Source organism: Puntigrus tetrazona, chromosome 5, assembly GCF_018831695.1.
Source record: "Puntigrus tetrazona isolate hp1 chromosome 5, ASM1883169v1, whole genome shotgun sequence".
Classification (NCBI taxonomy): Eukaryota; Metazoa; Chordata; class Actinopteri; order Cypriniformes; family Cyprinidae; genus Puntigrus; species Puntigrus tetrazona.
In genome coordinates, this window is record NC_056703.1 from 5,388,474 (window position 1) to 5,410,892 (window position 22,419).

At 40.2% G+C, this 22,419-nt stretch overlaps 3 protein-coding genes across 9 annotated transcripts; 1 reads left to right on the forward strand and 2 right to left on the reverse strand.

Moving 5' to 3' along the window:
* Positions 1 to 345: 345 nt before the first annotated feature.
* On the reverse strand, positions 346 to 5,156 carry poli (polymerase (DNA directed) iota). 2 transcript variants are annotated; one of them, XM_043238772.1, is made up of 10 exons: positions 4,773 to 5,156; positions 4,467 to 4,586; positions 4,104 to 4,268; positions 3,560 to 3,703; positions 3,187 to 3,420; positions 2,932 to 3,110; positions 2,415 to 2,506; positions 2,206 to 2,339; positions 1,884 to 2,080; positions 346 to 1,292 (listed from the first exon to the last, which is right to left on the reverse strand). In XM_043238772.1, the coding sequence occupies exons 1-10, from the start codon at positions 4,837 to 4,839 to the stop codon at positions 606 to 608; spliced, it is 2,019 nt and encodes a 672-aa protein (XP_043094707.1). In that variant the 5' UTR covers positions 4,840 to 5,156; the 3' UTR covers positions 346 to 605. The 2 variants fall into 2 exon arrangements, with proteins under 2 accessions (XP_043094707.1, XP_043094706.1); XM_043238771.1 differs by having other exon boundaries at positions 4,467 to 4,589.
* A 169-nt stretch (positions 5,157 to 5,325) lies between these two features.
* On the forward strand, positions 5,326 to 9,859 carry pgam5 (PGAM family member 5, serine/threonine protein phosphatase, mitochondrial). 5 transcript variants are annotated; one of them, XM_043238773.1, is made up of 6 exons: positions 5,326 to 5,763; positions 6,424 to 6,596; positions 6,676 to 6,801; positions 7,542 to 7,630; positions 7,869 to 8,134; positions 9,080 to 9,859. In XM_043238773.1, exons 1-6 carry the CDS (start codon positions 5,567 to 5,569, stop codon positions 9,228 to 9,230), a joined length of 1,002 nt encoding a protein of 333 aa, XP_043094708.1. In that variant the 5' UTR covers positions 5,326 to 5,566; the 3' UTR covers positions 9,231 to 9,859. The 5 variants fall into 5 exon arrangements, with proteins under 5 accessions (XP_043094708.1, XP_043094709.1, XP_043094710.1 ...); XM_043238774.1 differs by having other exon boundaries at positions 5,327 to 5,763; positions 7,872 to 8,134; XM_043238775.1 differs by having other exon boundaries at positions 5,332 to 5,763; positions 7,869 to 8,002.
* A 561-nt stretch (positions 9,860 to 10,420) lies between these two features.
* On the reverse strand, positions 10,421 to 22,021 carry ankle2 (ankyrin repeat and LEM domain containing 2). 2 transcript variants are annotated; one of them, XM_043238769.1, is made up of 13 exons: positions 21,754 to 22,021; positions 18,904 to 19,377; positions 18,076 to 18,270; positions 17,341 to 17,534; positions 16,873 to 17,061; positions 16,394 to 16,516; positions 16,241 to 16,313; positions 15,977 to 16,146; positions 15,786 to 15,892; positions 15,268 to 15,458; positions 13,486 to 14,314; positions 12,841 to 12,972; positions 10,421 to 12,344 (listed from the first exon to the last, which is right to left on the reverse strand). In XM_043238769.1, the coding sequence occupies exons 2-13, from the start codon at positions 19,355 to 19,357 to the stop codon at positions 12,116 to 12,118; spliced, it is 2,886 nt and encodes a 961-aa protein (XP_043094704.1). In that variant the 5' UTR covers positions 19,358 to 19,377; positions 21,754 to 22,021; the 3' UTR covers positions 10,421 to 12,115. The 2 variants fall into 2 exon arrangements, with proteins under 2 accessions (XP_043094704.1, XP_043094703.1); XM_043238768.1 differs by lacking the exon at positions 21,754 to 22,021 and adding an exon at positions 20,507 to 20,641.
* Positions 22,022 to 22,419: the final 398 nt, after the last annotated feature.

The following is a 22,419-nucleotide window of genomic DNA, read 5'->3' on the forward strand; positions in this document are numbered from 1 at the left end:
AAATATATATATATATATATATATATATATATATATATATATATATATATATATATATATATATATATATATAATGTATATATATATATATATATATATATATATATATATATATATATATATATATATATATATGTGTGTGTGTGTGTGTGTGTGTGTGTGTGTGTGTGTGTGTGTGTGTTTTATCTTTAAGGTTCCCAAACATCCATGCATTCCTTATAATTAACATTTCACAATATTATCGTTTTTACTGTATTTTTGATCAAATAACTGCAAACGGTGATAGCATTTACGCAAAAATGATCAGCTAGTATCCATTCAATAACTTCACGAGCAGCACGAACATTTAATAACATATATGGTTTATTAACAAAATAACACATATCTTAAAATTTGGTGGTGATGTACTCACCCGAATTGAATAAAATAGTTTGTTTCATCCCTTTTTGTGATTAATGCAAGAAAGTAAGTCATACACAGGTTTGACATTAAGGTGAGTGAATGGCAGAATCAACATTTTTCTGTGAACTACTGAAAGGCTGATTTACAGTGATATGGTTTACATTTTTCATCTGTTTTTTTATAAACAGGCACCGTTTCCACCCTCAGTTGGGTTTGAAGTATTTCAGTATGTTACACCGGCTGCCTTTAGCCGCACTCTTCCTGTCTTTGGTATTGGAGGTTTTATGCGAGTGTTTGGTTGGGATTTTTAGGACCGGCTTCTGTTGTCTCCACTCAGTCAGTAACTCTCTTTGCACGTCAGAAGGAAGCTGCGAGAACACATAAGCGTCCACGTTTGCAGGGACATCGTACCGAGGTGCCTGAGCGGCCGGTAGGATTTGACTTTCTTGAACTTTTTCCTCAGATTCCTCGGACTGAGCGGATGACGAAGTCTTCGGTGCCGGCTGTTTAAAAGCCAGCGTGGAACGGCCTGCTGGGTCGCCGTCGGCCGAAGACGTGTCAGCGGCTCCGTAATTGAGCCGCGCGGAGTCTTCATGCTGATAACTGGAAATCACCTCCATCTGAATGCGTTCAGGGAGCAGTTTGAATACTTCTGGATCGACGCCTCGGGGCGGTTTGAAGCACACCGTTTTCTCAGGCTCTCTTATGATGATGCTCGTGACTTGTGAGGGCTCCGAAACAGGCTTCCTGGGAGATGTGGCGTTGATTAAAGGTGGCTGTGTTTGTAATTCTTGGGTTGACGTGTGTTTCCATGTTTTATCACCTTTACGTAAAACATCCGCTCGAGTGACCTGGGAATTTGCAGCAGGCTCAAAGTCATCAGGATCCACCTGGCGACAAGTTTGGGGTACGTTTATTTTTTTAAAACAAAATGCTTTTATTCAAGCAAGGGTGTATTCAATTAAAGTGTCAGTAGCGTAAAATGTAAAAGAGAAAATCTATTTTAGGTGAATGTATAAAATGTGACACTGAACACTGGAGTAATGGCTGCTGAAATTTACGCTTTGACTTTAAAGAAATAGACTGCATTTTAAAATGTTTTCAAATAGTCACTTTTATATCAAGCTGTTAACTGTAATTTTTTACTTTATTTTTAATTAAATAAATGAAGATTTGGGGAGCACAAGAGACATAACCCATCGGTGGCTCAATAAGTTTTAGCAAAAATAAAAATTTGTCCAATATAGGATATTAGAAAACAATAACAATATAGGAAAAGCCCCATTAAGAAAGTGAAAGCATGAACTTAAACCTATCTGTAAAATGAAGTCATGGATATCAGCTGATCTATTTATTTATGATTTAAATATTATTTATTTATTTATTTAAAAATTGTGCCTTTCATAGTTAAAAATGCAGATTGTTATGTATTATTATAGCTCTATAATAACTCTGAAATGGGGAAATGCACACGTGCTGACCTGCCGCTGACATGTCGTTTGCGTTGTAGGAGATTTCTGAAAGAAAGAGGCGATGGAGCCTCTGCTGGAGCTTTTAGCCTGCAGGTTACTAAAACACACGTTCAGCAGGGTCAGATGGAACGGCTCGCGCGTGTCCACCATTTTATGGAAGAGCTTCTCCGACAGAGACAGTAACTGGGGCACAGCCTCACTGCTTCCTAAATTTGAATTTGTGAATCACAAAAATTTAACAATAATCGTTTGATGTCACAGTTTACGTGAATAGTGTGATGAGCGTGTGTGTTATAACACGATTAAAGCATGCAAAAGAACAGTAGTGTACCGCATGCGATCTTGAGCCCGGTGTGGCTGGGTATAGGACACTGCCGGCTCTCTCGGTTGAACCAGCGGTTGGTGACGGTATATCGGCGAATCGTCAGTCTGAACGTATGCGGCTGCCTGCCATCTTTGCGCATCCTGGACGCAATTCAAACAGAGATTGGCTCATAAACACGCCAAGCCAGTTCGATATCGGAAAGCAGACGCACTCACCTCTCAGTTAGGTTGGTAAGCAGTTCTTCGGTTTTCTTTTGAACTTCCTCTAGAGTGGAAATCTTCTTGAATGAGTCCTCATCGCTGAGAGACTGAAACAAACGCAGCATTAAAAGCACACTTTGTGATTTAGAGCTGGTAAACACCGTTACAAACATTTGAATACACCACTTCTCCCAATAAGGCACAAATGTTTTTAGCATTGAAAACAACGAGTTCGGCTTAATTAATAATACCATAAACTACATTTTAAAATCTATTTACATGGAAAAGTTATTTTAAATTGCACACAATATCACAATAACAACTGTATCTCTGATCAAATTAATGCACACTCTTTCATAAACATCTAATCGCTCCAAATCTTTTACTTTTACAAAGAGCATCCAAACAGCATCTTAGAAAACAATATTTCTGGTTTTGCATGGATCGTTGCTCTGGTATGATAACTTGAGGACAAAAAGTTCTGACGATTGACTATACGTCCTTGTTCACAATCTATAAATACGGCGAGTACCTGAGGAGGACCGGCCGGCGTGACTGGAGAGTCATCGATGCCCCAGGCCAGGTTTTGAATCCTTTTAGCAGCCACTTCGCCGAACTCCTTCGCCAGGTCAGGCAGAGGACATAACTGTAGATCTCTCACACCGACCAGACCCAGAGCCTTTAGCTTCTCCCGCGTCTTGTAACCGATCCCTGCGAACACAGACGACGTTTACAGAACGCAAACGGCGCCGCAGATCATCCTGTGTGAGATTCTGCGCCATCTCACCAGGCACTTTGATGAGTCCCGCGAGGCTGCTCATGAGCTCGGCGGTGCTGCGCGGCAGGAGGGTGGTCTGCTGGTTTGGCTTAAACGTTCCAGACGCCAGTTTGGCTAGGAGCTTGTTGTCAGCGACGCCAGCACAGCCGGTCAGTCCCAGCGTCCTGAAGATGGCCTGCCTCATCTCAGATGCTATCACGGATCCTACAGCAAGCCGGGCGTTCTCCTCATCGACCGCCAGAGCTGAAGACGAGAAAGATTTGTTACGGCTAAAAAAAAACTCTCTCCGTGGGAAACTACTAGTCCAGATCAGCATATAAAAGACGTACGACGTAGGGAGGTAGAAGTGTTCGTTTTTGTTTGATGCGGCGCTGCTACTCACGTTCATGTTTGTATATGTGTCCAATGAAGGAGAGATCTGAAATGCTGGTTTGCTTAAGTCTTCTCTCCACCATTTCTGTAACGTCCATGAAGTTTTCGTCAAAGCCCAGCCTCTCCACTAGAGGACAGTGGGACATCAGCAATTCTTTGGGCAAAAAAAGTCAAAGTTAAAGTCTGATTGAACAGCGAACTTCGGATCGTACTCCTTAATAGATCTCAGGCAAACCCATTAGTTGGTATTTAACTTAACAGTTAGGTTTAGGGTCAGTTTAAATCCCCAAAAAAACTTTTTACATTTTATATAGCACGTTTATTCCATTTCAACGCATTTTGAGATATAATTTAACGTTTCAGCATCATCACTTCAGTGAAATCTTTTGTTTTTAAATTTAATTCTGATTCTAAGTTCTACTAAATGTTGTTTTATATATTGTTGCATATGTACCGCATATTATTTTTTAATCACAATCATAAATGATACGTCGTCATCATCATCTTATAAACGAATAAACTCTACAGACAGACAGGCAAAAGTTGCACACTACCCGTGACTTTGTAGGACATCTCTCTGTAATGCGTGAGATCTTCTCCTTTCACTAGCACCAGCTGAGGGCACTTCTCCACCGCATCAGTCACTGACATCAGTTTATTTACGCCATGCTCTCTTGCCACATAATTGCACGTCACAATAATGTACTTCTGCTGTATTCCTGAGAAATCGAAGATACAGACACAGCAGAGCATGACGTTACATATAGCAATGAGTTTGCTGGCGTTGCTTACTTCTTTATTTTCAGACTGTATTGACTTGCATTGGCTGTTCTAGTGAAAAATGCACTTTGTAGTGTATTTGTTGCACGTCCTATACTTTTTGTAAGTTGTAAAGGGTGTATTCTGTGTTGTTTTACCAAGAGGTTTGGCCCGGAGTGCTGGGTTTCGGATCATCTCGACTTGTGCATAGAAGCAGTCCAGGTCAAAGTGCAGGATCACTCTCTGGGACACGGATGCAAGCCTTTCAGTGGAGCATCCTTCTGAAAAGATAAGTGGCAAAAGCACACTTACTGTACATACTGTACACCTGACAGGGGCTGCTCCAAACCTCGTTGCAGTCAAACTACAGCTGTCATGAGACACTGGGCTCTGCGTTTACATTGAGTAAATGCTGTCTGTAATAAAAACATATTCGTGCACAAGTTCACACGGTATTCAAGTACCTGTGTCCAGCATGTCTGACTCTAAACTGCGATGCCAGTCATTGTCTCCCTCTTCGTCCGTGTCCATCTTTGATACAAGAAACAGATGCGTGGATATGACACGTCCAAGCAAAATAAAATACTACTTTTGATTATCAACAGCAAAACGTGCCGCCACCGTAATCAAAACATAAGTCCGCCGCTCGTGACACTTTACTGCCATCTATAGGTCTGGAGCAAAACGAAACAATAAATAGTAATCATAAAATAAATATGAGGTAAATATGGAAACGTTTAGAATTAATTGCATAAAACACAATTGTTATTTAAGGACGGATTTGAAATCAGTTTCAAATACGGTTAAATATTCGTAGTCAATGCGAATAAAAACGCAATTGAATAAAATATCAAGTTTTAAGCGTATTTGAAACTGTTAAAATATTTGATATATTAATTCGTAGTTTCTCATTCGTTCGAAGAAATAAAAAAAAACGTCAAAACGTAAACTGTCACTTTGTACGCCGGGGACTTTTATTTTAGAAATAGTGCGGTTCTGTTGCTGCCGTTTTCACGCGTAGCAGCGACAGCTTTTCGGAGATTTCCGGTTTCCAAATATATTCTCTCACGCACGGCGTAGGAAGAAAAACGCCTTTTTATCCAGCCTTGACGACGCACCAGCGAAGGGCTTGTTATTTTGCCTGACGTTGCGAGGAGAGAGGAAACGACAGCGCTTGCTAGCCAGGGTGACTCGGCGCGTCGTCGCTCCGAAGAGCAGCCGTGAACGTTACTCTCCGTTGACTCGTCTCTTTTGGCTCATGTCGTTCCGGAGAGCGCTCAGTCTCGCGTGCGGCGTCGCCGGCGGGTCCGCGGTGCTGGTGTGCGCGGCGGTCGCGGCGGATAAGCACGGCTACTTCGCTGACGGATGCCGGTTGAGAGACGCTTTGGCTGCCGTGCGTGCGGCGCAGCCTCCGGCGTGGCCCGCTGCGAACGGGTGGGATTACAACTGGGACAAGTGAGCAACAGAGACTCGTTTCTGATCGATTGCTATTGTACTCGCGTATAATTTAAAGTTAAAATAATACGGCACTGCCGTCGTGCGTGCTCAGAAAATCGCGCTTTCATTGCGCCCTGCCCAAAGATCAGTTATAGTTAGTGTAGCCCGAGGCTTAATGCCTTGATCGGTGACTATAATTAATGGATCACCCAGTTTTAGGTTTGATCCCAGGTCTTTAACCGCTATCTAAGCCTCGCCACATTCGGCAGTGATTGAAATGGTGTTTTATTTACTTGTTTGCTTTAGTCTTAGATATTTTTAATTGTCACTAATGTAGTTTCTTGCATTATGTGCCTTCTCACAAGCACTTTTGAAAGCGTCTGCCAGCTCAGATTTTTATAGTGATTTTTAACCGATTATTCATTATTTCCTTTTTTCTAGTTTAGTTTCTGGTGCATTTATAAAGTAAAACAGCATATATATATATATATATATATATATATATATATATATATATATATATATATATATATATATATATAAACCATATTGTATCTACTTTTTAAATGTATAAGGTATACACTGTGTGTTTCTACGCACAGAAATATCTCCCAAGTCTTTATTTACTGCATTGAGTCCCACTTAATAGCTGGTTTGAACCCTTTTTGCCGATTTCAGACGTGACCCCTCATCTCCGGTGAATGGGAAGAGAAAGGAGAGCGTCGGTGAGAATGGAAGTCCGGACGCGGACAACAGCAAACCCAAAGCCACACGCCACATCTTCCTCATCAGACACTCCCAGTACAACCTCAAGGGGGACGGAGATAAAGAGAGGATCCTGACGGCGTTAGGTACTGTATCACCTGATAGACGTGCGTTAAAAATGCTACAACCGACTCGATGGCATGCTGGTTTCTGTCTCGGCTGCAGGACGGGAACAGGCCGAGTACACGGGACAGAGATTAGCGGCGCTGGGACTGAAGTACGACGTTCTCATCCACTCTTCAATGACCAGAGCTACCGAGACGGCCAGCATCATCAGCAAATACCTGCCAGGTACAGACGAGCGCTGGTGCCAGGGAACAAAGGAGCAAAATCTCATTTTAATTAAAAAAAAAAACCATTTGTACAGAGCTAGACGAGCTCTGATTGGCCAGCTATCTAGCATCCGTTTGTTGCATCCAATGGGAACACAATCGCTGAATGAAATGATTTGAGCCTGGAATACACCACATTTTTAGAGTCTGAACGAGTTGACGCTAGTTGAGGAAAATCGGAGCCAGTCTGCAGATTTAACAGAAAGTGGGGTAGTGTGTGACGTCCGCGGATTTATTCGCAGGGTATCAAACATGTTTAATATTTTTTTCAGCCGATTTGCGACACGTTAGTTTGTTGCGATCGGAACAACTTTAAAGTCTGGCTTCTAGTCGTGCTCTCTCTTAGAAGCAAAGAAAGCAGTTCGACTTTCGCAACGACGAACGGGGCGCCAACTTTAGGGATCTGACCTGTGCACTAACAGCTTGAAACACCCCAAAGAGAAAGGAAAATATCGACTTGATCTGGCTCTCATCATAAATAAAGCCATAGAAGCTGGCAAGCTATTTTTCCCCAACTTACGGTCAGGGTAAAAGTTGGCAGCATCACCAAAAATGTATACTGCGTTTTTCTAGATATACAGTAAATGTATCGCAACGGTTAGCTTCGGCTTCCTCTTCGCCTTACTGTGCCGTTACACGAAACGTTTTAAGCTTGAACGTGATCCCCGTAGATGTTCTTAATTGTTGTTTCCCCCGTAGGTGTGGAGCTCGTGAGCTGCGATTTGCTGCGAGAGGGTGCTCCGATCGAACCCGTCCCGCCGGTCACGCACTGGAAACCCGAGGCAGCGGTCAGTGCAAAGTCTTACTTAGCCGGTCTGAAGGCACCGTCTGTTAGTCCCCCGCTGTTTCGATTTGTCTGTGTGTGTTCTGCTTCTGTTGATGGCTCGAGTCATAACAGAACCGACCGCTGAGGTTACCGCCGGCGTAGAAAGGCCGCGGGCGAACCGCCCCCAACGCTCTTCTCGCTGGAGAGCGTTGAGTCCGGTTTCGTGGCGGATGCTTGTGAAACTCTTGTGCTGGTTTCAGCAGTACCACGAGGACGGCGCTCGGATCGAGGCAGCGTTCCGCCGCTACATCCACCGAGCCGACCCCAAGCAGAAGGAGGACAGCTACGAGATCATCGTCTGTCATGCTAATGTCATCCGCTATTTTGTGTGCAGGTTTGTGTTCACTTGCTACTCCGTGCGGTCTCTCTTTTTGTGCTCTTTTGAAACGCTTAGCGAAACAAATAAGCATTTGGTGGAAACCACAGCAAGTCTATCCACGGAAAAAAAACTAAAACGATCGCGATCGTAAGTATGCTCCTTTCACTTTGTGTTGTGTGTGTGTGTGGTTGCAGCCACGCAAGAAGAAAAAATAATTATGCTTTGGTAGTTCATAATGACTATTTAAATTATGAGATGATAATTATGAGATGAGGTCATAATTATGACTGTTAAAAAAAAGAGTCTTAATTTTGACAAGCAACACTTTTTCTCATAATTACGACTTCTGTCTCATTAATATGGTTTACTTGAGCATAATTGTCTTAAGTGGTGGAAATGAACTTCCATATTGAATATATATTAATATATGAATATATTATATATTATTTATATATAATGCATTATATTTATACATTTATATTATGTTATAATATTTATATTATAACATAATATTATATATATATATATATATATATATATATATATATATATATATATATATATATATATATATAAATATGGAATTCATAAAAAACTTTGCAACCTTTTATCAGTGGTGCTTGCTAAGTCAAATATCAATTTGTCTATAGAACGGAAAAATATTGAAATATTTAATATAAAATGTATTACATTTTTACATAACCACACACACCAAAAATATTGTGTGGTTGAGTAATTGATTATATTATGCAGTATTAATTGGAAAGGTATTTTTATTTTTAATTTTTATATACTTAGTTTTGACTTAATTTCTCAATTCTTGTGCTGGTTTGCAGTTTGTGTATATTTGGAATATATATATATATATATATATATATATATATATATATATATATATATATATATATATATATATATATATATATATATATAATATATATATATATATATATATAAATATAAATATAATTTTTTTTTTTTTTTTTATTTTTTTCCCCCTCCCATGACTCGTCAGGAACATGGCGAGGTAATTGTTCCGCTTCTTTTAAGAAAATGTCAAAAGCGTGACTGTCATGTAAATGTTTGTTCCAGGGCCCTGCAGTTTCCTCCGGAGGGCTGGCTGAGGATGGGCCTGAACAACGGCAGCATCACCTGGCTGACGGTTCGACCCAGCGGCCGCGTGGCTCTCCGAGCGCTGGGAGACTCGGGCTTCATGCCTCCAGATAAACTCACTCGCACATGACGCTCTCAAGCTAGACCAGCATGCCTCAAAACAGCCTAGAACCTAAGGATAGTTGAGGTGGGCAGATGTTAGAGTTGCAAAGGATCAAAAAAAACCAAAAAAAAAAAAACCTTAAATGTTCTCCTGAAACTTTTTATTAAATGCCGTTCGAGTCACAATATTTCAGAATATGGATTTCATATTCATCAGCTCCACTAGCTTGTTTAATAAAAACCTTACATAGCTGCAATTTATGAGAATAAGTGACAATTTAATTTGCAACTCTACCATCTGTTGCTGTGAACAGTGACTCCACAAGTGTCTTGAGGGTATTGATTTTGTATTTTTTAAAAGCGAGCGAGTTAAGAATCATTGATGTTTCTTCAATTATACACTCCCGTGCCATGCTTCGTCTGATCTAAGGTGGAATTAACCAGCAAGTGTACTTTTTTTTATGTTTATGACGAGGTGTCTTTTTCCAGCTTTATGCAAACTCTGGAGGCCTCGCTGAGGCACTTGGTGTGTATTCGCACCGTTTACGATCGTTTTAGAATCAAGGTTTGAGTTTGGTAAAAATGTGAGAGGCTGAGGAGGACTCTGTAGAATTGTTTGTATGTTGTTGTTTATGGCAGTAAAAATTAATTCATTGAGTTGTTTACTAGTGTTATTTAATTCAGGGAACCTTTAAAAAATATCCTGGTCGTATTTTACCTGAAGAGAGAACTTTTTTTTTTTTTTTTTTTTTTTTTTTTTTTTTTTTAAATTTATAAACCTTTTATTATAAATGGTGTTCTTATGTTTACGTATAAACTATTGTTTGGAAGTGTGGCTTAAGTAAGATTTTAATGATATACATATATATACACTGATCAAACGTTACAGTAAAGATTATTTGTATTTAAATATATATGGTGTTCTTTGGAACTTTTTTCCCCACAGAATTCTGAAAAAGATTTCAGAACATGTTATCGTAGATAAATAATATTTCTCACGCAGTAAGTCAGCATGTTAGAACTTCTTTGTCATCATAGGAATAAATGACATTTTAAAACAAAATAGGAAAAAAACACTAACTTGTAATTAAAAAAAAAAAGCCTCTGTGCATCTAAGACCTTTTGATTTACAACCATAGTTATGGAAGAAGTCTGAATGCTTTTTGTGTATTACATTTGCAAGATTTTTCTTGTAGAGCCAGAGAAAGTCAGTAAAGGTACAAGACTGTGCACTTTATTTATCGTTCGTCAATAGAACATCAAATTCTCTTTTTTTTTTTAATGTATAATGTAATAAAATAGGACTAGAAATGCATGCAACGTAAAGGCCAGGACAACAAAAATAATTCAATTCTCAACAACAAACTGCAACTCATTTTTCAATTCACCAGTGTTGGCACTACAAAGCTTCATTTAACAAAAAGTAAGGCTGGCATTGATACAACACTAGCGAGAACTAAACTGTAAACCTTTTTTTTTTTTCCCTTCTCTTACAATCGTATTTAAGAGGTATTCAGACACTGCATATGCCAATGCTACTGTACTGTTTGATCCTTGGGTACAGAAAAAAAAAAAAGGTCTATTCAGCTTGTATGTGGTCAGTGCACCGAGGAGCCGCGGGCCCTTCCGAACAGATCATAATCAAAGGCACTAAAGCTTTACGAAGCAAAGATCAACAGGCCAGCACTACACTGAGAACGATGGGCACCGAAGAAATAGATCACGCGATCTGAAAGCACCTCAGAGGATGCTCTGGACCCCGATTCCTTGAGAAATTCATCACGTAGGAACTCGGCTACCTGGAGCTTTTCTGCTTGTGGTCTTGTAGCTGCGCTTCCCCAAAAAAAAAACCAATGGGCTCGTTTCCTTTCAAAAGCCAGCGAGAGAACGGCTTTGACGTGATCTAGAGGCGAGGCTAAAATATCGGCCGGTTGCGATGGGGATGAGGAACAACGATTTTTTTTCGAACACATTTAAAGTGCACTTACAACACTCCGGATCCACAATCTTTAAGTCTTCATGACGTTAAATGCGACTCGCCATCCGTATCCGTTAGCTCAAGCGGCGCAGGTTCACATCTCACAACTCTGTCAAACTCCATCGAGAATTAAAAGTGCAAACAAATGCATACTTAGAAATGATAAATCACATTTATTAAACTTAAAAAAAGGGAAATATTCGCACGTTATAGACCTCCCCTCCTAAGGCTGCTATTAGCAAGTATCAACGCCTGCTTTTGAGTTTCAGAAGTTGGTCTTTTCTTTTAGAAATTTAAGGCAGTTCTCCAATTAAGGAATAAAAATAACTCCTGGCAGTCAGCTGATATTTTTCTTTTTTTTTAACCTTAAAAACCATTAAATACCCATTAAAATGAGCATTTTGTGCTACTTAACTAGCAAAAATAATTAAATAATTTACTACTATGTTATTTTAATTTAGCTCTGGGTTTATACGTTGACATTTTTTTCATCCCCCAATTTAAATTACTGATAAGTGGGAAAGTTTACAGATACATCTCTCAAGCACACACACACACACACACACACACACACACACACACACACAAGATAAGAAAGAAAACAAAACAGGATAGAAAAAGTCTATACGACCAATCACAGAGCACACCGGGTGTCACACACACAGAAGTACCGAATATTATAGATCATGATTCGGGAACCCTTCGGGAGATGTGCATATCGTTTGAGCTTGAGTTCTACGAACCTAGGAGCATAGAAACTGAAGGACGGCCGGTTGCGAGATCCTATCTGCGGTGGTTTGCACGGCACTGGGAGTCCAATTTGAGCATTTTGCGGCTTTCCGCTGTGACGCCGTTCTCCTCAGTGACGTTTCATCCCGCGCCGTTTGGCATTACAAAACGCTGATCGTTGGGCCGTACGGGATGGAGAGCGTTCGTTAAATGGGAGCGTCGCCGAAATGTTTGAGTCGGATGCGCTGGATGTAGCTCACGGGACTGTAGTTGGAGTGTGCTGGGCTGTAGCGCCCGGGGCTGCAGACGTCCGGTGAGCTCATGTGGCGGGCTGGGCTGAAGCGACCCGCCGGGGACATCAAGCCGCCCGCTGGAGAGCCGGGGGTGGCTGCGTGAGCCCTCAAATGGCTCTTGTACACCGCAGGAGTCTGCCAGCTGAAAACAGAAATACAGACCTCTTGGTGCACAGAAATATGTCACAAGAGCGATTTTAAAAGAAATACATTTTTGAATGAATCTATTTGCAAATCGCCTTTCCAAATAATGTGCTAGTTAGCAAGCTCCGCGGCTAAAGAAAAACGCCTCATGAAAAGGGCTCCACGGAAGAGAGGGGCGGGGTAAGCAGAGCTCATTAGCATTTAAAGGGATATGCACTAAAATGGGTGATGTATTACACTACTGTTGAGAAATGAGATATATATATATATATATATATATATATATATATATAAAAAATCATTAAGATTCCAATGAATCATACCAACTTGTGGTTACTAAACTATTTATTTTGTAACTTTTTCTTTTTTATTTCTGATCAGTCTGATCTGAGGCACCCTTTCTGAATAAATAATAACTTCTTAAAAAACACATCTCTTTCGAACGGTTGTGTAATGTCCTAGACAACAGCGCAACATAACTCTCACATGCCTACCTTTGCATTTCTAAGTGGGAGTATGCCTGAATTGTGCTCTTCCATTTGTGAATGCCAGGATACTTCAGAGAGTCAATGTCTGCGCCTCCTAAAGCTGACAGAACCTCTCGGTCCAACTTGGTGGGCGAATCCTGAAGGAATAATGAAAGAATTAAGGTTGAAAAAAAAAAAAAAAAAAAAAAAAAAAAAAAAACTGACTTTTGCATTCATGCTAGCATTTTTTTTTTAATTATTATAGTGTGGATGGAAATTATTCACAAATTGTTCAGATTTTTTTTTTCCCTTTGAGACCAAATGGTCATTTATTTTTTAAAAAATATATATTTTTAAAAATTAAAAACGTATACAAAAATAAAATATATTATAACATTTATTTAAATTAATAAAAAGTGCCTAACTGGGTTGCAATTTTATATATATATATATATATATAGCACCATCCTCGCCTTGTTTCTATCTGCATACAAATTTAATGTGGCAAATAACCTAAAGTCTATGCTTCGTAAAAAAAAAAAAATTATAATGGGACACCATGTGTGTATCAAAGTGCACCATAAATTCAGAAATCCCATAAGTAAGATAATAGTTCTCCGCTATACTGCTGGAAACGAGTAATGCCTTGATATCGAAACAAGCTCCTCTCACCCTTCGATGAAGAGTCTTTTCGTCGCTCTGGGAGGAGTGCGCAGTATAAAGTCCTGAGAACCGTCAAGTGATCTGTAGGAGCCGGAAGACCCTGAGGAGCTGAGATCTCTTCCCCCGTGATCCCAGGACTTTGACCTAGCGCAGATTGCACGCTCGCCTCCTGGAGTCTCTATAGTCCGTTGGTTCGCAGGTTCCAACCTCTCGCTGGCCAGAAAGTATTCATCCGAACTTGCACTGGACCTCGCGTCGATTTCGTTTCTTCTCTCCGATCCATCATTCTCCACTGCCCTTAACGCAGACGTCCTGTCTTTATCAAACACCAAGTCGTCTTCCGAGGATAAAGAGAGACGGCCCAGTCCGGAGGTGAGCTCGGCGGCCGGGGGGTCTCGGTGACGTTTCCCTCCGCTTCTTCTTCTCTCCCTGTTCGTCCGATCTGGCTCGTCCAGCAGAGACATCCTCTCAAACTCAGCCATGAGGTTTGAGATCGGCGACAGAATGCAGGAATTTGATGAACTGCAAATGCGAGGGGACATTTTGTCCCCGTTTGGAGTCCTGTCCCCAGGGCCCTGCTCGCACAGGCCGTTTTTACTGCTGGAGAGCAGCAGATCCTGCTCCGCCGCCACCTCGATGAGGTCAGCGCTGTGGGAAACCGGGAGGATGTGAAACTCAAGCCCCCCTACCGCCCCTTGCAGGCCGTCTTTGGAGCACACCGAAGAAATGCTGGTGAGGGCGGCGTTCTGCCTGTTTTTGATCTCCTCCAGGCTGATATCGTCGCCCTCGTCCAAAAATGCCCCCACAGAAATGGAGTTACAGAACTTCTTCAGTTTTCCTGAAATTAAAAAGGAGACATATGGAGAGAAGGATTTGAATATCAAAAGGTTTAACTAAATATTATTCAGAAAGCAGATACCATTTTTGATAACTAGAGGGTGACTATAGAGACACTATAGTATCATTGATGTAAGTGAGGATAGCAAAATAAAAGTCAACCGTTAAATATACCCAATAAAGTAAAATTCATAAACATTTAAGACCAAAAGTATTCAGATACTTTGACCTGAGCATGTTTTGCTTAGTAGTTACACCAAATACTGAACAAAATTAAACATGCTTGTTAATTGGTTGACCTAAATTGTTATTTTGTAATTGTTTATTTAAATTTAACTGCTATTGAACCCAATTCATTACATAGCTTTATATCAACAATATCTGATAAATTTGTTCTGACACAGTTTCACTCTATATATATATTGTAATTTTCTAAACTGTGATAATGTGAGAAATATTGCAGATGTCCGAATAAATTTTGGTTGCACTTAAGTTTACAAAAATAATAATTTGAGCAGAATATAAAATGCTAAATCTTAGTTGTAGTTTTTAACTGATTAAATGTATTTTGAATTGCCATTATTTTTCAAAAAAGTAATACGTTTCAGAAAAATGACGATATTAGCATGAAACCTCCACTTTTAAGCATCAACTTTCTCAAAAAAAAAGACTAAAAACTATACAATAAATCAAGTTTTGATCGAAAGAAAGCTCAAATTTCAAAATAGCGAAAGATCATATATGTGTTTCGCGTAATTGTTCTGCATAGGGATGCGCGATAATCATCAGGCGATACGTAACATGCATTTTGTCAGTAAAGCCGTTTCTGTAATCAGCGGTGAATGCCATCACGTGTGTGCTCTTTCTGTAGACTGGCTGTTAGGTATACTTTCATTAATGCTCTGTCAGAATAAATAAAAATTCTCAGGGTATGTTAAAAGTCCCTGGTCTTACCTGGAGATGGGGTTTTAAACTTGTTGCTGGTTTCGTTCTCTCCGGCCTCCTCATGAGCTCGCTCCCTGAAGTCCTTTTTACTGAGGTATTCTTCAAGCATTTTCAGGCCATCGCTGGACTGCAGGTCTACAAAACTGTCCAGGAAATCCCAGTACTCCGCCCAGGGGTGACCGAGCTCGTGGGCCAGATCCCTGCTCACAGACACAGGCACCATTATCTAAACAATGCTATAATAGCATTAATAGCACTCTGCTATAATGTTAAACGCCGAAAACATTAAATAATTGTCTGGGACAGGGTTCCTCAGATCTTACCCTGGAAGTCCAATCCGCTGCAGAGTTTAGCCCCAACCCTGATAAAACTCACCTAGCTGTGATTTTCTAATGATCCTGAAGACAATGATTAGCATGCTCAGGTGTGTTTGATTAGGGTTAAAGCTAAACTCTCCCAAGGTCCAGATTTGAGGATCACCGGTCTAGGACAATATAAGCTACCTTGAATTATAATTTAGTGCTGACCTGCCAACTCTTTCTGCTCCACGGTCTGGGTCAGACTTTAGGATGTTGTGGAAACGGTCTGCCCGTTCTCTGGGAGGAGTCTTCCACGCTCGTCTGAACTCATCTGCCTATGTCGTTTTTGTTATTGAATGTTTTTAATGCACATACAGATTTGATGAGGGTCATAAAACACGACTGAACATGTAACTCACTTTAGATGGACTTAAAGGTCCAGCAAAGGCCCTGACCGCCATAACTGGATCCTTCGGGCTTCTTGGTAACCGCGGTGACAGATTTTCCATTGGCTCAGGGGACCAAGGTGCACCGATCACAGGCTGGGAGGAGTTATCAGTAGCTCTCAATAAGGGGATGTATAATCGATCTGTAGCCAATAAGAAACCAGCGATCGAAAGAGTAATGCTTTTCGCCCTCCAAGTATAATAAATGAATGCAAAACGATACAGTCGCTCACTTGCCTTCCAAATATTCATTTATCTTCTGTTTGACCTCCTGAATTTTACCCTTTTCTTTCATTCTTTCGCAAGTGACCTAAATTAAGAGAACGCATTGGATAAATAAGCCTTGATAAAATGACGAAATCTTCAGCTAGAAAGCTACTGTCGCTGTACCTCGCAGGGCTTCTGGCTGTACTTGTTCTTGCATTTCTTGTCGATATCCGGATGAGAACAGAGTATGTTCACCACCTCTGGACAGCCGAACTTGCAAGCAAAGTGGAGTGGCGTCTCAAATCCCTGCAAAAAAAAAAAACAAAAAACAGAGAGAGCATTCAGTTGGGACTGTTAGCGAGCAGAACCCTAGCGAGCAGTCTGCCTAGACAGTATTCGAGCTTTAACATCGAAGTACAAGACGCAACAGATGCCGTTAACACCATGATGGCTTACATGATATTATCGTGGTCAAATTCTTAAGGCATCAATAAATGCATCACTTTACATTGCATTACGAAGTTGTTAATCCAAGATGGCAACTGGAGCTTTATTTTAAAATATCTGTAGAAACTATTAAGCAGCAGACAATATTTTTGTGCTTATCAGAATACATTCAGTACAGTTAAATCAAAACAGATGTATAAAAAAATACAGCTTACAGCTTTATCTGGCGTGTTAAGGTACAGGTCGACGATATATCGGATGCGTTTCTGCAGCATGCTCTCCTGGTCATCTGGATACATGAGCCGCATGAAATCTGGGTTCTCCAGAGTGTCCAGCAGGATCTGAACGATGCCTGGCTGGTTCTCCTTTGCAGCCACATGCATAACATTATATCTGCAGCCCTCCTGCGGTCAGATTTAGAATAGAACAGCAATGAGAGATTGATACGATTAGATAGCATTGTAAAAAAAAGCCATGTTGAAAAGTATACAGCTGACGTCATACAGATGGGAAAAATGGTGCATGTGAAAATATTTGGGTTTGTGAATAAATAACATGGTATTAAGATATCAGGCTAGTTTGAAAAGAGACTTTGAACTTTTGAAGCCGACAGCTCACCACATCAAGTGGAAAACCAGCCAAAACGACTTTATGCAAACTGATTATGGCACAAAAGCTTTCACCTGGACTACAGTAGGGTTGTCCCCTGACCCGATGAGGTAACGAGGGTTGCTCCAAACCAGCTCGGTGAAGGCCATCTCATCTCCCTTCTCCACAGCCTTCCTCAGCTTGGCCGACAAATCTTGCGTCCGAGGACTCTTAAAACTGTTGGCCTTCTCCCTGTTGATTGTGTCTGCCTCCGTCATAGACGAGTGGTCTGGTTTTGGGGATCGGACGGCAAATGATTAATTTAGCTCGACAAACATTTTTATGCATTCATATTGAGAGTGGGAGAAACAGATTAGACACATGATTTAGACTTTAAACGTTTTAAATCGATCAATACATTTCAAAAATCTATTTTCTAGTTATAATAAACTGATGTTGTCGACTGCAATGGAGGAGGAAAAACAAATGCATCTTTGCCTGTTTTTTTATTAAGGGCAGGTGGTTGATATCATAAAAATATGATATTAATTATAGATCTAGGAAGTGAGTAGTTAATAACTAAGACTCAATACTACCCGGGAACGGTGTGTTTTTGCATCAAAATACAGGCGTTTCATGTCCGGTGTGCACAAATATAAAAAAAAAAATGTATGAAAAAAAACTTGAATCGTGACCCCAAGAATCAATATGAATCGAATCATGAGGTACCAAAACATTCCTGACCCCTAATTCATATTAATTTATAATCAGCTACATTAATTTTAAAAACAGATACGTAACGCGCAAAGCCGAACGGGATAATTCCTCACCTTTGCAAAACACCAAGCCAGGTTTGCCAGGAGAAACGCAGGGAGTGCTTTTGCTAGGCGAAGGGTAGTAGTCGCATATGCCTTTGGCAAACTTCTCAGCATCCTCGCGATTGGCGAAAGCTTTAAAGCGAGCCCCCTTCATCATTTTAACAGCTTGCAAAGCCTCTTTCTTATCCGTGTACACATGGGCTCTCTCTAAAGAGGAAGAGGAAAATAATCTCACACCAACATAACAGGTTTGAGTCATCTCTGCACAGTATGACCATGTAAAAGGGTATTGTGCTGACAGCTCTGTAGAAAGAGTGCTAACAAGCACTTACAAAAATGTTGTCATTTATTAAAAACCATACCCAATCGAAAAAAAACCACACACATATACATACATATATACACACATATATATATATATACATACATACACACACACATATACATATATATATTACACACACACATACATATATATATATATATATAAAAAAAAATATATATATATATATATATATATATATATATATATATATATATATATATATATATATATTTTTTTTTTTTTTTTAATCACCATGGTAATGGCTGCTGAAAATTCAGCTTTGCCATCACAGAGATAAATAACATTTAAATTTTATTTAAATATCAAAACAGAAAATAGGCGCATTAAAAAAAAAAATTTGTGTATTTTTGACTAAATGAATGCAAATTTTATCTTTCAAAAGCACTTAAAAATCTTATCGACCCCAAATAGTTTAACACTAGCGTACACCGCTCGGCGCAAAAATTCTCAGCCCTGTGCTAAGTGTGTCTAAAGTAAAGGTAAAAAACTCTTACCGTTCCTGGCCAGCACATCCTCCCACAGCGGACACACTCCGTAGAAGAAGGTGGGCGACACCTGAGCGGTTTTCGAGGGAGTCTGCGTCTCTGACTGTGAATTCTCCACATTACAAGAACACCCCGTCCCACTCAGAGCCTCCTCCTCAGGTGGGTTGAGGCCCATGCCATACCCAAAATCCCCATCCTCGCCTGCGACCGAATCCTGGGACGCCGATTTGGCACAGGGCGCCGCTACACTCCCAGAGCCGTCCAGTGACGTCCCGTTACCACCGCCGCTGCCGCCGTCGGGCTCGGTGAGTCCGGCGTTCTCCACAAGAGCCCTGGCGAGCTTACGCTCAAATATGGCTCTTGTCGTGGCGGTGATGGGGCCGCATTTCAAGTTGGCTTTAATGATCTCCTCCCTCAGCTCGTCAGCAGTGAGACCTTTCAACCTGGTCAGGACCGCGTCCATGCTTCTGCTGTTGCGGCTACCTGATCGGAAAAAATAAAATAAAATAAAAATGCATTGGAGTTACAAACAGAAATGGATATGAACGCAGAAAAAGGCAGAACCTGGCAAAAACCCTCATGTTTCTTAATGATAACGGCATCGGTTGAGACTGGTAACAAACGCATTATAACATAGCTAGAGCACAGACAAGAAACAATACGATTCCTCTTTTTGTCAAGGCATCACAGAAAAATAAAAATAAAGAACAAATGCAAGACATATAGTACGCATAACTAGGAATGAAAAGCACCAAGTCTAAAATAAATATGAAACATAATAATATATATACATATATAAAACGGGACAAAATTGCAGCATTTAACCTAATGAGTTATAAGGGAAGCACAGGTTCACTGTCATTTGACCTTTGGAGTTCTTGAAGAAGTAAATAACACTTAAAAACATCTCTTTCGTCTTTCTTTGACCCTCTACCTTTAAAAAAAAGTGTTTGCTAAATGACTCATTTAAATATAAATGTAAAAAACAATTTAAATTACAATAAAATACTTTTAGAAACCAAACGCATTTCTTTACTAGCACCGAGAAACTCGTAATAACATAGCTAACATAATATTTAAAATAATTCTGCATAAGATCAATCCCCAAAATAACATAAGGCGCATTTTTTTACTAGAGGAATCGCAAAAACAGCAACCTGTATCTAATTTAACTTTGCTAACAAACAAAAACGACATCCTCGTCTTTATTAGTTATCGTGTATTTAAGCAGGCACTGCCCTGTCTCTGTGTGACAAAACACATACGCTACTTTTAATAAATAATTCACTACTTTTACGTTTATGAAACGCGCTGTGACGTCACGGTACGTCATCGCGGCAGAAACTGACAGCAAAATCAAGCTCGTTCGCATCGTTAAGGATAAAATAACGTGCGACATGGAGTGGGGGCTGAACTCAACTCCTCTAAACCTCATCCCCCGTGAGGCAACGCGCGTCCGCAACATCTGAAAAGTTTATTGAAACCGACGCGTCACGCCCAAACTACCATCCATTGTAGTTTTTGTCTGTGTATTTCACGATCCCGATTACCGGAGATGACATATCAGAGCACGGGGGGCGAAAATGTCACCCGTCGTTTTCGCACCACTTACCATCTATCGGCTGAACGGTGACGCCGAGCGCGATGGGAACGCGCAGATGTGCGCGCGTGATTTATTAAACGTTTATGTGAGCGTGAATCGCGCGGACGCTCTGGAAGGGTCGCATTGTTTACGGCTCGGTTTGCGCATGCGCGTGGAACGGTCCGCGCACGCTCGGTACGCCAGGCAGGGTTCATGTGTTCCTAACGCCGGGTGCATCGGATCTTTTCAGTGAGTCGACTGAACAGCTTCGAACGATTCGTTCACAAATTCAACTCGTTTTGGGGTGGAAATGGTACTTTATTCTAGTTTTTTTTCTCAATGATATTCAAGCGCTATAACAAGTCTCCGTTAGCTTGACAATAGCTTGTAATTTAATAAATAAAAAGAAAAGCGACAGCTAGCGTTAAACGCTTTTTGCTTTTGTTAACCGTTTAATAAAAAGGTATTTAAGAAAACAAGAATTTAATAAGTGAATAGAGCGCATTTTTTTACAAGACAAATTGCAGTTTAATTACTGAATCCACACATATGTGGCTGATAATGTGCAAACTTTAGATAAAGGTTTCAGATAGCACTCAAAACTTACTTTTTGATTAAACATGCATTACTAAAAACGTTTGGACAACTTTAAAAAGTTATTTCTTATTTTATTTTTGCACCCTCAGATTTAAATCAGTCTGGAATCAATGGAAAGCTTATTTATTCAGCTTTTTAGATGATGTATAAATCTAACTAAAAAAACACTTATGACTGGTTTGTCAAAGACAAAAGTACAAATAAATATAAACTTTACATACAAAAGAGGTGTAAGTCGTATGCAAAACACCATTTATATACACATGACTATAGCAAAAGCTTTAACAAAATAAATGAAAAATTAAATATTTAAGATTCCTAGTTTTGGATATACTGCTTTTTTAACATTTAATAAAGGATTAATGAGAACGTTGATATGCGTCAGCCTGATTTTACGTCATCACGTAAAGGAATGACGGGATAATTTGAAACGAATCACTCGAAAGAACCGATTCGCGAATGAGTCGGACTAAGGCATCAGTCATGCTTAAACCCAAATACTGAAAGTCAATACTTTGACAACGACATCCCACAATACAGCGAACACTAACGCTAACGCGGGGTCTCGCCGAGTCGTATTTAACACTGACAGGTTGGCTTTGCCAGTGAAGATAAAAAAAAAAAAAAACGAGAGTGAGAGTGATCCAAAACTCAGCCAGATAATCGAATCTAGATATTACCTCTGCTTCCGTCTGCAAATTTCTGAAGGCTGCAGGTGGAGAAGGGTTGCACTCCGGGAGCTCCTTACGTTACATGCTTACTTTCCACACAGCCATGCCTATTGACACGTACTGCAGACAAAACGGGAACTAAATATTATCCCTCGAACGCGGCTCTTTTTGTACCCGAATAACTACGAGCGCGTTCAAATGATAATACAGGGCTCGCGGAGATCTCGCCAGTTGTTTCAAGTTAACGTCTGAGCAAAATGTGCCTCCCGGAAGTCTCTCTCGCTCGGTGGTCTTTGCCTGTTTTTGAACGGGTTTTAGCGGCGCCCCCTAGTGGCTGACTCGTGTGTGCGCTGAATGGCGAGGACGTTGTCAAATCATTAAAAAGTCGAACACAAATAAATGCTTGGGACTATGTAATGATAAAAGTGTTAAACTTAAAGTGTGCCATATTGCTTAACGTTAATTAAGTGCCTTCCGGTTGTCATCCTGTATCAATTATGCATTCATTTTGTGTGAACGTTAATGAAAATTAATAAACATGTTCTTCATATTATAACAACAATAAAGGATGCCGGTAACCCTAATCTTAATCCTAAGAATATAGTAGTACATGCAGTGAGTTATAATTATTAATATTGTCGCCTAAATAACATTAAATAGGAACAAAAGACGAGG

Bases quoted from the DNA above. Each gene is read 5' to 3' on its own strand.
- poli (XM_043238771.1), bottom strand. From the start codon at position 4,839: ATGGACACGGACGAAGAGGGAGACAATGACTGGCATCGCAGTTTAGAG. The intron at 4,269-4,466 runs GTAAAACAACAC...TCGATTTCTCAG, and splicing joins ACTCCGGGCCAAACCTCTTG to GAATACAGCAGAAGTACATT. The intron at 2,340-2,414 runs GTGAGTGCGTCT...AATTGCGTCCAG, and splicing joins CTTACCAACCTAACTGAGAG to GATGCGCAAAGATGGCAGGC.
- pgam5 (XM_043238773.1), top strand. From the start codon at position 5,567: ATGTCGTTCCGGAGAGCGCTCAGTCTCGCGTGCGGCGTCGCCGGCGGG. The intron at 6,802-7,541 runs GTACAGACGAGC...TTTCCCCCGTAG, and splicing joins CATCAGCAAATACCTGCCAG to GTGTGGAGCTCGTGAGCTGC. The intron at 8,135-9,079 runs GTAAGTATGCTC...TGTTTGTTCCAG, and splicing joins AAACTAAAACGATCGCGATC to GGCCCTGCAGTTTCCTCCGG.
- ankle2 (XM_043238769.1), bottom strand. From the start codon at position 19,357: ATGGACGCGGTCCTGACCAGGTTGAAAGGTCTCACTGCTGACGAGCTG. The intron at 18,271-18,903 runs GTAAGAGTTTTT...CTTCCTCTTTAG, and splicing joins GGATGTGCTGGCCAGGAACG to AGAGAGCCCATGTGTACACG. The intron at 16,314-16,393 runs GTACAGCGACAG...CTCTTAATTTAG, and splicing joins ACAGCCAGAAGCCCTGCGAG to GTCACTTGCGAAAGAATGAA.